Source organism: Anoplopoma fimbria, chromosome 17 (genome assembly GCF_027596085.1).
Source record: "Anoplopoma fimbria isolate UVic2021 breed Golden Eagle Sablefish chromosome 17, Afim_UVic_2022, whole genome shotgun sequence".
NCBI lineage: Eukaryota > Metazoa > Chordata > Actinopteri > Perciformes > Anoplopomatidae > Anoplopoma > Anoplopoma fimbria.
In genome coordinates, this window is record NC_072465.1 from 22,148,646 (window position 1) to 22,165,265 (window position 16,620).

General features: G+C 39.9%; 1 protein-coding gene across 1 annotated transcript; it reads right to left on the reverse strand.

Annotated features, from left to right (window-relative positions):
• Positions 1-3: 3 nt before the first annotated feature.
• LOC129106029 (rho-related GTP-binding protein RhoA-D-like) lies at positions 4-16,368 on the reverse strand. Its single transcript, XM_054617330.1, has 5 exons — positions 16,225-16,368; positions 7,604-7,761; positions 5,015-5,135; positions 4,475-4,605; positions 4-2,946 (listed from the first exon to the last, which is right to left on the reverse strand). The coding sequence occupies exons 2-5, from the start codon at positions 7,757-7,759 to the stop codon at positions 2,773-2,775; spliced, it is 582 nt and encodes a 193-aa protein (XP_054473305.1). The 5' UTR covers positions 7,760-7,761; positions 16,225-16,368; the 3' UTR covers positions 4-2,772.
• Positions 16,369-16,620: the final 252 nt, after the last annotated feature.

Here is a 16,620-nt window from a genome sequence, read left to right on the forward strand (position 1 = left end):
GTCTGTCTTGTCTCAAAAATAGTTTATTAACAATGTTCACTTCAAATTAAACATTCACTACAACACTTTGTTTACAAAGCATTATAACAATGAACTTTTTATATAAATTGGTTTCCTTTATCATTTCAAATGCTTCCAGAGAGAGAAAAAAAAGTTACACAACACTGAGCAGAAGCTGTTCCCATTGACTTGTTTGTGCGTGTGTGCGTGTTCGCTGTAAAGACCCACTGTTTTCTCATGCAAGCATCGACATCATAAGGACATCCTTTGATATAGCGCAACATTATCTGCATACACATTAACAGCAGTATTGTACATGCTCTTAGTCATATCAACACTATTCCCTCTGCTGCTGTAAAGGGAAAGCTTTCATCACTATGCTCTGCCTCCAGCTGGGAAAGTTATTCGACTATCTTCGCTTGACCTTTAAAACCTTGTTGAGACCCGTGAACATCATGCCACAACTATGAAACGTATAACTCAAGATCCATGTTGTCATTGATAAAAACATTAAGCTGTAAGGATCTGTTTACTCCTCACCTTGTCTGTGTGCTTGTTGTTGTCCACTATGATGCACAAAGTCCAGAGTAAAAACACAAGATCCACCCTGGAAAGAGTTGAGGTAACAACTTTAATATGCTGCATGTGTGTGATCAAAATCAAAGCCCCTCCACAAAAAAAACCCAGAGCGCCTCATTTGAGTTCGGGAAAGAACAACTAGTTCTAGCTTCCCCACTGGCCCACCCAGTGAAAGCAAATGTGCTCGGCCAGTACAGCGTATAAAGTTGCGTTACAGATGGCGTTACTATTATATAACAGATACAGATCCTGCCAGCTTGGTAGTTTTGTTGCCATTATCGGCATTGTAAGAAGTTGCATGCACCATCAAAGATATCACACATTTCAACATCCACCCTCCATGTAGATCGACTGCAACATGAAACCAAGGGACATGTACAGTACATGAGTGAGCAAGAGGCAGAGAAAAGGAAATTCCATAAATGAATCTGAGCCTGAGGACGGTAACTGGGCCTTTGAAGCATTGTGTGTCTGGAGCGTCTCCAAAAGCTGTTTCTAGGAACAATTCAGCGTGGACCCCTGAAGGTATTCTGCTCCTTTAACGCGAGACATAAAATATCAAAATGTTTCTCGTCAAGAAGCGAAGCTCTAGACTAACACAGATCAGGAATAAAAGACAGACGAATAAAACCAGTTTCCATTTTTCGTCAAACAACTTTTTTTGGCAGTTATAGACAACTCTTAAGCATTAAAGACAATCTTTATGGCTGCGCACATGTTTTTCAAGGGATGTTGAAGAAATATGTTAAAAGAGAATTTTCCCATGATTCATTCTTGACATAAAAGTATGTGACGTAAATCACTGTAACCCATCTTACCTGTCGAGATGATAAAGATGAGGCATTTATAGATGAAATCTTAATATTTATGTTATGAGGACTGAAAGTTAAGGAAACTAATGACACATGTTTCTTACGTTTGGAGCATTTCAAATAAGCACGCTTTGTGAAACATTTCATAAAAGGTCACTATAGACCTTGTCAGTCAGTATGGGGTCGGCGTGGAGCAGGTGGTCGAGCTATCTGGTCGGGGAGAGAACAACCAAAAAGGCACAACGCAACAGAGAAGGCACCGGGGGGGAAAAACTAACTCCTCACACAGACATAAATCAGCTCCTCTCAAACATGTAAAGAATGTCGTTTGACTGGGAATCATCAACACGCGACTGCTAACAACTCCAACAAAACATGGTTTCCACGACTGGGCCAACTGGTCCAACACACAGATTCCAACGGCGGGCGTGACTGACCGGCTCTCTTGAATCGTAGCAGAATAAGAGCTGAACTCAGTCACCCTCCGTGAACAAACAAGGGAGGTTTCACCAGACTTTGGCCTTCATTTCAGTTTCAGCTGCTGTTGGTCTTAACAGCCATTGTGCATAGTTGAGTCATATTGGCTTGTGTCTCTATTGGCCATTTCTCATCCCCCCTCTCCCCCCACATCTAAGTCGACTGCACAACAGAGCGACATCTATGAAGGATGCATTTGAATAATCAAATCTCTAATTAGTTTTTACATGAAGAAGCCGCTTTCTTCATCCTCAGTGAGCAAATGTTAGAGGAGCGCTAACCAAAAATGAAACAAGCGATCATTTGTTGTGCTTGATGAGCAATAAAAGCCTACGTTACGGCTTTGCTCAGGTTTCACAATGACGACTACAGATACAGTACAATGGGGAACCCCTTCAGCTGAAATGTTAGCTAGCTGACGAACATGAGAAATAGACGGTGGCGTACAAAGAAAGAAAGAAAGAAAGAAAGAAAGAGAAAGAAAGAAAGAAAAAGGCACTAGCTCTTCTGCTCAAAAGATCAGGACTAGCATGATAAACAGAAGTGATGCTAACGGGACAGTCTGGACTGTTTGGACTTTACTCATGAAGACTTTATACAAGCGAAGAAGGATGCTGCTCGCTCAAGCTCAAGAAGAACAATATTGCATACAAATATGTGCATCTATTACTGTATGTTACATTACAAATATAAAGAAAAACAAGTATGAAAAACATTCCTTGTGTAAAGACAGATTTTGGAAATCAAAAAGGAACTTGTTTTTTTTTGCATTTGACCTCTCTGCCTGCCTGTTATTGTGAAATGCGAGATTCAGTACAAAGATGCCATTTGGTAAAAGGTCAGTCCTTTTCATGTGTATTTTTTTTCTTCTATTGGTCAGTGGATTTTATGGCGTCTGGACCGCTCACAGCAGCGTGCAGCCACCTCTCTTCTTGCGCTTGCGGACCTGCAGTGCCGCTCTAGTTGCCATCTCGAACACTTCCCGCACGCCGTCCTTGGTCTTGGCAGAGCACTCCAAGTAGCCAAAAGCACTGATTCTGCTGGCCATGTCTTTGCCTTCCTCTGACTTCACCGGCTCCTGCATGGTTAGAGCAGAAATTGTTATGTAATGTACAAAAATGATCAGTAGTCTTTTTGCTAAAGGGAAGGTAATCTTAATTACTTTAGGAGTGATTGTCATTCATTCATTATTCTACATCTCAATAAAAAGCTGACATTAAAGAAAAAAACGTAAATGTGTGATAGTGATAGTGGCTGCTTTTTCTATAAAGTAAAAAAACGACTGGAATACTCAGTACACATAGTTTTGTTATGTTGCCACAATTTTGGCAATTGCTCCTTCTATTTGGTCTACTGTGTTCAAAAAATATAATATATTAAAGAGACATGTCATTAAAAACCTGCTTGCTTTCAGACTGAGGCTGAATACAGGTATATATTCAGACAGACATTATGAGAAAAAGTTTACTGAACATTAAAGCATGTAAACATGTTCTAGTAGAAAACAAAACTACAAGTATTAACCTGAAGATTAGCATGTTATGTCCCCTTTAAGGTTTAAATTTGAGTACACCATAATAAAATATCGACAATGCTGAGAATATCCTTAAACGATCAAACAATCAGTCAATCTACAGAAAATTGATCGGCAATTATTTTGATCATCAATAGTCATTTTTCAAGCAAAAATGCCAAATAGTCTCTGGTTTCATCCGATTATTGTGTCGTACTTGACAGTAATTTGAATATCTTTGGAATTTGAGTATTTGTTTTGAATAGCAGTTTTTTCACTGCTTTTACACACTTTGTATTCATATACACTATGTAATTAATCGCAAAAAATCAGTTATCAGTTTAACACTTGGGATCGGATACTCAAGTACACCCTACCTCACTAACCCTCCCAGCTAAATCATAGCTCACACATGTTGAACCATCAATGTGTGTGACCACGTCCGATCCAAAATGCTTGAACTGATGACTCAGTGCTAGTCTTTGTCAAACGGCTCCCGATGTCTACAGAAAGGAAAAGGCTGATGGTGGCATTTGAAAGAGCTGGTAGAGCTTTGTCAACATGTTGCTGTTATGAGGTGGACCTGGAGACAGGCGGTGACATGCTGTGAAACAGTAAATCAATATGCTGCTGTCATTATAGGAAGACTGAAAAGGACACAAACAGCCTTTTTCAGAGTGCTGTCACAAATGGAAGTTAACTCTCAGGTAAAAAAACAACATAAAAGGGAGACAGTATTCAATAAATGTCCCATCTTTCCTTTGGCATTTTAGAAAATTGCTTCCCTATTCAACAGTTTTCATGTTTGTACTTTATTTATATTTATATGAGTATCTAGAGGTAACATGTCAACAAAGCAGCCATTTGCCCCTTTTTAATGCAGTTCTGCTGTCACCCCTATAATATGAACATTTATTATTCAGATAGAAACTTCACAAACTGAACCTCATGAAATGTTTCCACCTTGCACATATCATCAGGCCTCTTTGGTGCCTGAGTATTAAAGAAGTGCCTACTTGTCCCCGATTACCTCAATCCACAGTTCACAGTTTCTTTTTTTGGTTCCTCATTGACCTTTCAGAGACTTTCGTACCTGCTTCATCTTGGCCAGCTCTCTCCGTGTGTGATCATCGTTCCTCAGGTCCTTCTTGTTCCCCACCAGGATGATGGGGACATTGGGACAGAAGTGCTTCACTTCAGGCGTCCACTTCTCAGGGATATTTTCTGTCCCGGGAGAGAGAGAGAGAGAGAGAGAAACAAGAAGTGAGCAGAAGTACTCGTGAGAGAGAGGGACTATAAAAAAGGGACAGACGGTGCAGAGTCACGGCACAGAACACTTCTCATGATGGATTGCTCTGCAGACGGCCTGAGGCAAAGATGTTTTTAGCTGCACTAATCCTACTTCCCATCAAATCCATTAAGGCGTTTAACAAACAGCGTGCTTAGCTGATATAAACCGCCTTGATTCTGCGAGGATAAGACACGATAACAAAATATCACTTTTACACTGTATTAGTCAGGAATTGTATTTTAATGACGTATGAGTCATCTTCATCTGTCTCAGCCCCGTTACTCTCATTCAGACTAACCCGTTTAAATATACAAATAAAAACACATGTCAGCGGTTCCTTACCTAAACTGTCTGGGCTGTCGATGGAGAAGCACATGAGGATGACATCTGTGTCAGGGTAGGAGAGAGGCCTCAACCTGTCGTAGTCCTCTTGGCCCGCAGTATCCCACAGTGCCAACTCCACCTGAGAGAAATCAAAAGAAGAACACAGTAAGAAGTAGTAGACGGACAAATACACACACTGTACATAAAGGTGGTTTTTTTTTAGAAATGTAGTGATTCTCTCCATGATTTGTTCCATTGATGACTTTTTGTTGAAAGTTCTGCAATTTGAACCCTTCTAAAAATAAAATAATTGTTGTTTACGCAGAGAAATTATGCTCACTGTTCCGGGTGATCACACAAACATTTAACCAGTCAAGACATCATTAGTGATGAAGTTTCTTTTCTCATCCTCGAAGAGCCGTGACTGTTCGGAGTATGCCGTATGAACCTAGAGGCATGTGGTGCGCCTCAGCGTTTTCCCCCAAAGGCCAATGCTTTAAATACCATGAAGTAAAACCATTTAAAGACTGTTTAACCATTAACCTCCTATTGTCACACATACCATGCATCCTGATCATGACTAAAGATTTTCAGGTTTTACCCCAGCTGGAATTCTTGTTTAGATATTTGCTTCTCATCACCGCTGCAGCTCTGACCTGATCAGCTTCACAGGTCTGTCACGTTCCTCAGTGCTGTGGAAACGTAACTCACGGACGGCTTCCCATCACACCACTGATTAATTCAATTAGGGAAAGGGGGAGATTAGCAAGCATCAACCCAGATACCTTCTGTCCTTGTACAGGCTTCTACAGGCGCTCTTTAGTTGACTCACTGTGCTCAGGGGGGGAAACTAAAAATAAAAATAAAACCAAAACTAAACACTGTAACTTTGCTGAATGACAATAGGTTGTGGGTTTGTCCACAGAGAGCCCGAGCATCAGTCAACGGTCCCAAAATAGAGGTTTGCAGAGGCAGAGGGTGGGAGGTGGCTGCATGAGCAACCGGAGTTATGTTCCCACTGTACTTGTTGTACACTGCAGACTTTAGGGAGGAAAGGAAATGAGGGGAAAACAGCTATTTTTAGAGGCTGTCCAATCCATCGAAGGTGCAAGAAAGAAAATGTTTTTTTTTTTATTCTTGAGGGGCGGAAGGATCGGAATTTAGGGGCTGAGGAAGCAAACCTAATCCAGCTGGTTGTTTAATTGGCTTTTTCTCGTGCCATCCTTTTCAAAGTTTGAGGGGGATAACTTAAAGGGCAGACACATTTCTTTACCGAAATCATCACCCTTTAGACCGACTTCCATCATGGATCCCTGACTCTGTATTTCCTGTTGGGAACACAACAGTTAACCCCTCCTTGGCCCCCCGACCCCCATCTAAATGCGACCAGGACAGGAAATGAGAGACGTTAATCGGAGAGGGATTGCCAGGAGACATCCCTATTCCCTGTCTGAACAGGAAGCTGGGAAGTAGAGTCATTTCCTGTTTTGGCAAGCGGTGATCCTGCAGCGGTGGTCAGCTCAAGAGAACAAAACCCCCTCGACATAACAAGCCATCTGCTGCTCAGACTACAAACCTCGATGAGCAACTCCTTGTGAGTCAGAGTCAAGATGTCACAAACACACTCGGGAGCAGGATGTTAATGTAGTTGGGCTCATAACTGTGTCTGAAATAACTCCCTTTTTACTAGGGCAGCACAATATCAGGAAAATATGCAATTACTTTGTTGAATAATGCGGAAAACAATACTAAATGCGATAAAAAAAACATTAAGGTTTACTCAGTTCTGCCTTTCTGCTGCTTTTAGCATACTGCTAACATAGAAAAAACTGATTGTTGAATTAAAAAGAAAGAAAAGAATTGAACAAAAACACTCTTTGAAACTCTCTTCCAACTAACTCTAACTCTACGACTTAAAAAGTCCCTGAGTGCAACAATGCAATCATTCACAATGTGTTTATCGCACAAGGTGACAGCGATGGCTATACAAAAACAATATATTGTGCAGCCTTACTTTTAAAATATTTAATGCATTTAATTAACCCTCAACCATTGCATTCAAGTGTCCACTTTACAGTTCAATGATGACTCCAAAAAGACCATGATGAAGTGTCCTAAATCTCAAATTATTGCTCACTATAGTAAACTACTCTCCTATAGTATATACAGTAGTGGATCAGTGAAACACGTGTGTTCAGCTTTGGATTTCTCCACATTAATTAGGCTGCTCATGAAGCAGGATTTGGATTTATACAAGCAATAAAGTATTAATCCAACCTCTTTTTGTAAAAGCTAAGCAGCCAAACAATCATGCATTTTCCATGATCAAACTAATACTCTCACTAGTTTCTGTATTTCCATGTTTTCTAAATGGATCATCAAATGGTGAGGGACAGCCAGCCTTAGCCTCAGTCTGTTAGCACAATACCATGTACGTAGCTGTGAAGTGCACATTTATGACCTCTTTGAGATTCTCTTTTTAAAGCAAAAGGTAATTTAGGTCATTCATATTACTACTTTAAGGACAGTGTTGGTTAGCGACGGAAAGACTTTCTAGGCCACAGCAAAAACTTCTGGACAGCTTACTTGAGTGTCAGATGTACCAACCTGTTTTCCATCAACCTCGATATCAGCGATGTAGTTCTCGAACACTGTCGGAACGTAGACTTCAGGAAACTGGTCTTTACTGAAAACAATGAGGAGACATGTTTTCCCACAAGCTCCATCCCCGACAATTACCAGCTTCTTCCGAATGGCTGCCATCTCTGTTGGGAAACAAAAATAGGGTTTTTACAAGGATTTGTCACAGACATTGAAAACATTCAAAAGACAACAAACAAAAAAATTGCGTGTCAAAATTATCAGCAGTACTACAAAAGACTGCGGAATCTTTTTTTTTTGCCGTCATGGGAGATTTTGCTTGTCACACTGAAGGAACTTGCCAAACAACACAGTCACACTTTGTCATCCCGTTTGTGTATTCTACGCTGCAGATATTTAAATAATTTCTAGAGATCACAGGAACACGAGATAAATCAAGAACACAATGTTGTACAAAACCTCATCTGCTCATGCTGTGAGGCTCAAAAGCGACCACTCTGACATCTCGGTCTGACATTTCTGCATCACCTGAGGGAGGGCTCCCTGATCTGCACGTTGTCACAGACAGCTGCAGTCACAGACCATGAAACAAAGAGGACACATCTAGACTAAAAAGCTACATGAAGAGGAACAGGAGAAGGAGGAAGATAGTGGAGAGACTGGAAAGAGAAAAAGAGGAGGAGGGGGTTGTTGAGACAAGCTGGATTCACAAAGGAATGTGCCATCAGGCTCCTGCTCCTCCCTGTTTGTTTCCCTCTGCAACGTTTGTGGAAAAGAAAAAGTGTCTGGGAAATCAGAGCAGCTGGTAAAATACTTACTGGTGTCCTAAGGCAGACAAAAACACTATCCTGCTTTTGATCTCTCCAGATGTTTCTTAAGAAATACTCTTTAGGTAATAGATAATACTCTTATTCTTTCAAAATGACTTTGCATTAAAGAGACGAACCTGCTGCACACATGTTGTTCAAATGTTGAGCTGTAATTACTTACATAGGGGTTTGAAGCGTTGTGAACATGTGTATAAGCTAAGAAAAGAAACACCATGCTAGTATTTACCGCGCAAACAAAACCATGTCAAACAAAGACGGATGAAGGGTTTAATTTTACATTAACGCTCCAGGCTTGCAAGGATGAAGCTTTGCTGGTTTCCTGTGCAATAAATGCAACGCATAAAACCAACAGAACCAAGGAGCATTTCTGCAATAGGCCCAGATGAGAGGACTGGTTTGGTTGGTGCAGGCTACATAGGGATGAGTTAGCAGTACAGCTGATGGATGAGCTGGAGCCCTGCTGCCCGGGAGCAGCTGTGCATATAGTCATTTGGCTCCTTACCTCATCCACTTTCTGCCAGTCTTGACAGCAATCCTCTTCACGAGGGCACCCACTGTTCGGAGGAAATGAATCTTTCAGTGCTGCTGGTGTAACTTTTGAGTCGAGTCTGCCCCAATGCCTACTTTTTAATCTGTGCTCGGATGCATAGCAACACCAAATCTGTCAGTCAGTAGCATCAACCCATGAAGGATCGTCATGAATACATACAATTTATTTGTTCAACAATATTTGATCAGTGGACTAGTGTCACCAGCTTCATCTAGATGACTTTGCTTGCTAAAATAATTTCTTCCTGCAGGGTGGGGGGGGGATTATGCATTTTAAAGCCAATACCTATCATCAATGGGAAAGACTAAACAAATAATCAAACCGAGTTTACATCACGAAAAAAATGAAAAGGACACCATATAAAACATGCACGGGAAATACGCGTTTGCACTCTTGCACATAATTAAATAACAAGATTGATGCCACTTATGTCTGTACAGTACTTATGAAGCTACTGCAAGCAGCTAGTTAGCTTAGCTAATGACAAAGAATGGAAATAACTGCAAATGAATGAAAAGGCAAAAAACTAAATATCCTCCCCATTTACCCAAAGTCATGTCTTCAAATGTCTTGTTTTGTGCAACCAACAGTTGTACATGACTAAGGAAACCAACAAATGTTCAGGTTGTATTCGTTAATTTATACATTTTCTGTCAATCAACTAATCGTTGCAGCACGTTGATTCTTAAACTCAGTGGAAACACAAGTTGAATATTTTTGTATTTTAGGGATATAAAATTGAAACCAAAACTGTTAGGATAAGATAAATCTAAAAACTCAACTGAAAACGTTGTGTAAGAAAAGTCTTTGCATATATTAGTAGGGAAATACATATTCATTGTTCTATGAACTGTCTCTCATAAATCTAACTCATAAATATGTAAGTATACAAATACTGTGCGTATATCTATCCAAACAAATTATAAATGTTTTGAAAATATTGGTTGAGTTGCAAAGTGAGCAAAGAAACCCAGGGCAAGAAAAACAGTGGAAAGAAAAAGGAAAAAAATCTTGCTGGCCCTGTTTCCATGGATATTCAGACTTGGCATAACCAGTTGCCATACTGGAAATATTGGGTGTGTTTGCTTGTTTGACAGTTGCATTAACTTATTGGGTTTATTCCTTCTCATGGCAATGCTGGTTCAAAGACCCACTCCCTCTGGTGCCGTGCGTTTAGTTACAGTTGCATAAGGTTTTGCCAAAAGATGCAAAAATACTCAAAATCGAATTAAGGCTGCTCTAGAAAATACTGGGAGTGTGCTCACTCCTGTTGTTTCTACATGTTTTTTAAATTGAAAGACAAGTAAGCAAATCTACTGAACATTTAATGTACAATGACGACCAAAGATAATCATTTACTTCAGCTGCAGCTGCAAATGCTTCAATTATGACCAGATCATTTTGAATAAAAAAAACAGAATAATGAATGAGAGCAGAGACTGCTTCCACTTAAGTAGCGAATATTGATTCCAGAGAAACCGCACAATACGTTTAGATTTCCAGAACTTGACATTTGGACCAGAGATGACCCGATAGAGATGACGGGTTCAAAACCAAACAAGTGGGAGACAGCAGCACCGAGGCCTCGGAGGCTCACCCTGCGAAACAAAACAAACCACTTCCTGTTTTGTGTAGCTCGGGAGGAGATTTTGGCTGCAATTGTGTTTGGACAGGCCTCAGCAGAGCCGGGACACAGAGAGGGCTGCCAGATACACACAAACACACACACATGTACACAGTGTGGCTCATCTTTTTGTGGAAGTAACATCGGGAGCCGTTGAAGGAACATCTTGAGATATTGGCAAAAATAAATTATGCGTGAAAATGTCCCAAACTGTGCCAAGTACGGTCGATGACGGATGTCTTCAATTTAGGCGCTAATGGTTACTAATGACAGCAACAACTGAGGAGGAAGTTTAGGTGGTTGCCAGTAGTAACCTATATCACTCGTGCCGTCATCCACATCGAGCCGGTTCATCGTGTCTCGGCCATCATTCGTCCCCTCCACAATCATATCAAAGCCTGATCTCATCCTGATGTAATCACAACACATGAACGGAAACCACATATCAGCTGGCTGACCTTTGACCTCCACTCTACTGAATGAAGGCGAAGGTGTCACCTTTAAAAGAGATTAAAAGCAGGAACGGTTCAACATTACTCTGCCGGCTCTACATAACCATCACTCAGTTCTGGGTGCAGACACTTTCATTTCGCTGTCACTGTGACTCCGCACAACACAACTGAGATTTATCCAGCGCAAAGAGGACTGCTAGAACATATTCATAAAGTCTTCCATCATTCTGAGGCTGACTGAGGACCAACTATAACTGTGGGACAACAGGAACACTGTGTTACTTAGACTCTAAGTAACACAGTGTTCCTGTTGTCCCACAGTTATAGTATGCCCCTTGGTGTGTTAGCCTCTAAGTCTTAGAGGCTAACACACCAAGGGACATACTATAAGGAAAGTTAACAAAAATAACACTGAATAATACTGAACTCACTGAACTTTCGTTAACTGGTCTTTGAGATGATGTTGTGTTTATTGGAATAAAAGAATGTGTCTCTTCTATCTGCACTAAGTTATAACACTAGCTGAAGAACAAATATGCCACCCAGATTCAGTGATAAGATGTATTTACACAAGTTATCTATAAGCATACTTCCTCCCAATCTTCCAGCAGTGGTTCCAATGTTTTCAGTTTGTGACTCTTCGCCTAACGCCGTGTGATACTGTTTACCTAAAGATCGTCTCAACAAAAGATAAAAATAGTAGAAGAGTAAAATATTTATCAGAGTATTATAAACGGCTGCACTGTGTATTGGCATCTAGAAAGACTTTGAAAATTCAGGTATCTGTTACCTAAACTGGACTTACTGGTTTGTAGCTACCTGCTGCGGCCGGTTAGCTTAGCTTAGCATAGTGACTGGAAACGGGGGGAAACAGGTAGCCTTGCTCTGTCTAAAAGTAACAAAATACAAATACTAGCACATCTAAAGCTCACTAACTAAACGCATTATTCAAAAATTGTTGTTTTAGAAAAAAAAATGCAAAGTGTATAAGTGTATAAGTCAGTGGCCTGAAAAATCTATCACCAACAATTCTGAGCTTTTATTAATCCTTTAAGTGATTTATTAAGCTGTCTTGCCACATTGGTTCCAGTTTATAAATAGTAGGATTTGTTGTATTCCTCTACTATCATCAATGTAGTATTAAGAGTACTTTGAGTACTGGTGTACGTGTTGGTCAGCAAACCAAGTAAATTATAGACGCCAACATTTTTAACAAGGTTTTTCACTATTTTGGGGTGTTTTATTGACTAAACGATAAATCAAAATTCATGCAGAGATTAATTCATAATGAAAATACTTGAAAACTAGAAGGGCACTCTGAGAGCGCAGATCTCCTTTTGCAATGTTACCGAAAGTGAACATTTTTTTGTCTATCCGTCCCGCGATTCAGACTCGCTCCACAATTTTTATAGATTCTTCCTTGATCCATGCTACGGCCTTTCACCAAGTTTTATGAATATAGTATAAATAAAGTATTTCTGATATCTTGCTGACAAACAGGAACCCACCGAACCGAAACAACATAAACATGATCAGACGTAATAATATTTGCAGACTAAAAGTTAACATACTTAATAAAGTATGGAAGCCGTCGCAGTACGTGTGAAAAGAGCTTGAAGTGAACACTCTTGGAAACATTGAACTTGATCCAAAAACTACATGAGGAGCCATTAAAATACAAAAGGAAAGTAAATCTCCATCACTTCCTACAACTATCTGAGCAATGCCCCGGTTAATTAACACACCACCTCTGTCTTCACTCCATAAGGAGGTTTCCTGAGGCTTATAGGGGCCAACAGGAGTTATGCAACTAGCTGAGCAGAGTTAGCCCAGAGCAGAGCCTGACCCTAAACCAACGAGGGAGCACGGCCTTTCAATCCTCATATGACTTTCAAATCAACAACACCGCTGAACGCAGACAAACATCCAACCAATAAAAGGCCTGTTGTTCCTGAGACGATCATGATGATGAATTATTTTGCTCCGAGCTCCTGCAAACAAGCAAACATTTTACCGGAAATTAGTCTGAGTATGATTGTTTTGCACGTCGAACAGGCTTCCAAGGGCTACACCTCTTTCTTTTATACACTAGACACAGAAAGCCCGGAGTTGCAGATCAGCTGATATCAACACGGAAAAGTTATTTCCTGGGTTTTTGATGTTGTTGCCATTACAAAAGGAGTTGTCAAGGAGCTTGTAGATTGAAGGCTTCATAAGTAGCAGAGCAATAAAACCAAGGCTGGATTTTGACTCTTTGCCAATTTGACGGATAAAACATTCACCCAGAGATTACAACTCTAAACTAAATCCCTACAGAAGAAGGAAAAACGTATGTGACTACAGGATAGAAAATGGCTTTGAAAGTACTTCAGGGATGTGTATTTTACAGGAATGCCCTCCAGCATCTTTGGCTTCCCAACTACAACTCATTTTCTAGTAAAGAATATCTGTTTTTACAACTATCTTTCTTAATAGACAAAAGCTAACAGGGTGCATTTAAAAAAAAAGAGTGAGAAACTTTTAGATATGAAGGTAACGCAAGAAATAGCCTCACCTCTGAGAGTCGGCCTGTCTGAGAAAGGTCAAAGTTCATAAACTGGCAGAGGTTGTGGCTGAGACAGAGCAGACGGCCTGCGACACCGTCCGTCTACACCACCTTTAACCGGCTGTAAAAAAAAAAGCATCTTATCTGACTAAATCTGACATGAGGCAACAGACATCAGATATCACATGCAGGATCAGACTTTTGAGTGCCTCTTCAAAAACTACTCTCACAACGAGAGCTCCAGGCTGTTTCAGATCAAGCATTTATGGACACAATGTAGAGATTCCTGAGTATAAGCTGGGGTCTCAAGTGAATAAAAATTGAAATGCGGATGCTGACCTCTCTTACACAACGGCGGGAGTATAAACGGAGGATCAGGTCAGCTTCTTACATTATTTGGGCGTATGTTGCAAACACACGAGCTCCTTAAGTCTCATTGAGTCAGGACTTTTCTGGTACACCCATGGAAATGACCAAATGTCCCCAAAGTCAGCCGGCCAATGGAATAAAACCAGGTATGACATCTCCATTAAGGCGTCTGGAGGACAATAATCGCTTTATTCATACAAAGAAGAAAAAAAAAAATCAGACTCCTAAAAGATAATTAAGGAAATTCAAAGAGATTTTCTTTGGGTTAAATAAGATTTTTATGTTAAAAGAAATAGTTAGACATTTTGGTAAATACATGTATTTGCTTTCTTGGCAAGAGTTCGATATCAATCTTCTCATCTTTCGGCAAGAAAGCAAATAAGCATATGTCCTAAATTGTTAACTATTCCTTTGAATTCGGGTTGCTATGGTAACCTCCACACAACGAGCAGAAGAGCATCACGACTACTACAGCTCGTCTAATCAATATATTGGCTCAATCTGCCTGGTCGCCTTCAAGCAGCCATGGTACACAAAGAGGAACACAGACCCTCCTGCTCTGACAGCCGGTGTTGAGAGGAAGTAGGGCAAAGAGACGGAGCGAGATGACCGAACTCCAAAGACAAGAGGCCGAGGTTCTGCAGCGCACGGCTGTGAGAGAACCGACACCTCATGACTCACTCCTGTTCACCAACTCAGGTCACACAAACACAAACCAGATCTCGTCAGTGAGCACACGTCTGTTCATCCAAAGACAAGCAAAACGATCTAACTAATGGTTCTATTCATTAGCAATTAAGATGATTAAGATTATTTTCTTGATTAATCCATTAATCATTTGGTCTATAATGTAAGGAAATGGTTTAAAATGAGCATCACGGTTTCACAACAACAAGGTGACATTCAAAAATGTTTGTTTTGTTCGACCAGCAAGGAAGAAGTCAAAGATATTCACTTTACTATCATAGAAACCAGAAGTCTAAAATGAAAATGACTCACACAATAAATCAATTATCAAAAGTGATTTAGATTTTCTGTAAGCAGGTCTAAACTACTCTATACTATAAGGACAAATAAATATTGAGTTGACGGACAACAATTGGCCATTGGACAAACCAAGCTATATGAAATGTTGATGTACATTTTTCACTACTTTCTGACTATGAAATAAATAAAAATAATAAACAAACTTATATTTGTGATATAAAGTAGGAATACATTTAGCAGACACTAATGCACAAGTGTGTAGTTGAAAATGCTCATGTAATGTATTTCAAACCTATTCGGGGCATATGATCATACAATTGTTCCACTTTTCAGGGCTGAAACAATATTCATTATTGATTATTCAGTTGGATCGATTGCTTAGTCAATATAAATCCCAAAGATATTCTATTTGAAATGATACACAACAGAGAAAAGCAGCAATTATTCACATTTCAGAAACTGGAAACAGAGAATATTTGGCATTTTTGCTTGAACAATTACTCTTTTACCAAAATTGTTCTTCATTTTCTGTCCATCACTGATCCATTAATTGACTCCATTGTGTTAGTACTCATAGTTTTGCTAGTATAAAGAATTTATTTTTCATGAATGCCACAAAGGTAGTTTTCCCCCCCATTACATTTGGTCAGGAGGATGAGGACAATATATCATAAATGAATGTGAATGTGTTATCATGAATAGGACCATCCTCTTTAAATCAGATTACATTGATATGATCTGATCTCTTTTTATTTTATACACATGGTTGTTTTAAGCCTGAATAACTCACCAGATGTCACCTTCCACTTGTTTTTGTTGTGTTTTACAAATCATTGTTGGCAGTTCAAACAACGCCCTCTAAGAAACTCCAGTCTTCTAATAACGAGGAAATGAAGTGCTCCCAGGAATAGAAATGGCTCATTAGGAGATTTGGTTTCTTATTGAGGTCGCAGCAGTTGGACAGCTCGTACTTAAGACAGGATCTGACCCGCTGCTTTGACTTTGAAACTACCAACAATAAAGAAAATAAACAATCAACAGTTGCAACAGAAACACGCCCTGACATCTGCACCCGTGCGCGTTATATTCTTTATTATAGGCATGGGAATAAAACTACCAGCCGAGCAGGAATAAAGGCGACTGGTCGGTATATGGAGGAAAAGCCACCACCTTGTTCTCTCAGCCCAAGTAAGTGAGCCTTATAATTAGACTGTCGACTTGAGTCCAATAAGAGCGTTAAGTCAGACTACAGCTCCCGTGTCATAATTACCTGCCAGCAGCCAGATGAGAGTTTTTCTTTTATAAATATGAATCCCCTGCTTTGGTCTGGATCGCGTCACAGGCACACACACAGACACACAGACACACACTCGGTCACTTCTTGCTGCAGTATTCGCTAATTTTTTTTTTTTTTTTTTTTTTACAGAGGAAGGTGCTGAGAAACGGAGCAGGCGAGCAAGATCCTCCCACCGACACCAGCGAGGAGCGGCTCCGTTTGGGACTTTCAAAATAAAAGAGGCAGGGCGTTACAGTTAGAATCCACATCGCGGTGTTTTATTTTATTTATTTTATTTATTTTATTTATTTTATTTATTTTATTTATTTTATTTATTTTATTTTTTATTTTTATTTTATTTTTTTTTTTTATTTTTATTTTTTTCTAATT

Bases quoted from the DNA above. Each gene is read 5' to 3' on its own strand.
- LOC129106029 (XM_054617330.1), bottom strand. From the start codon at position 7,759: ATGGCAGCCATTCGGAAGAAGCTGGTAATTGTCGGGGATGGAGCTTGT. The intron at 4,606-5,014 runs GTAAGGAACCGC...CTCCCGGGACAG, and splicing joins CGACAGCCCAGACAGTTTAG to AAAATATCCCTGAGAAGTGG. The intron at 2,947-4,474 runs GTACGAAAGTCT...CTAACCATGCAG, and splicing joins AGCTGGCCAAGATGAAGCAG to GAGCCGGTGAAGTCAGAGGA.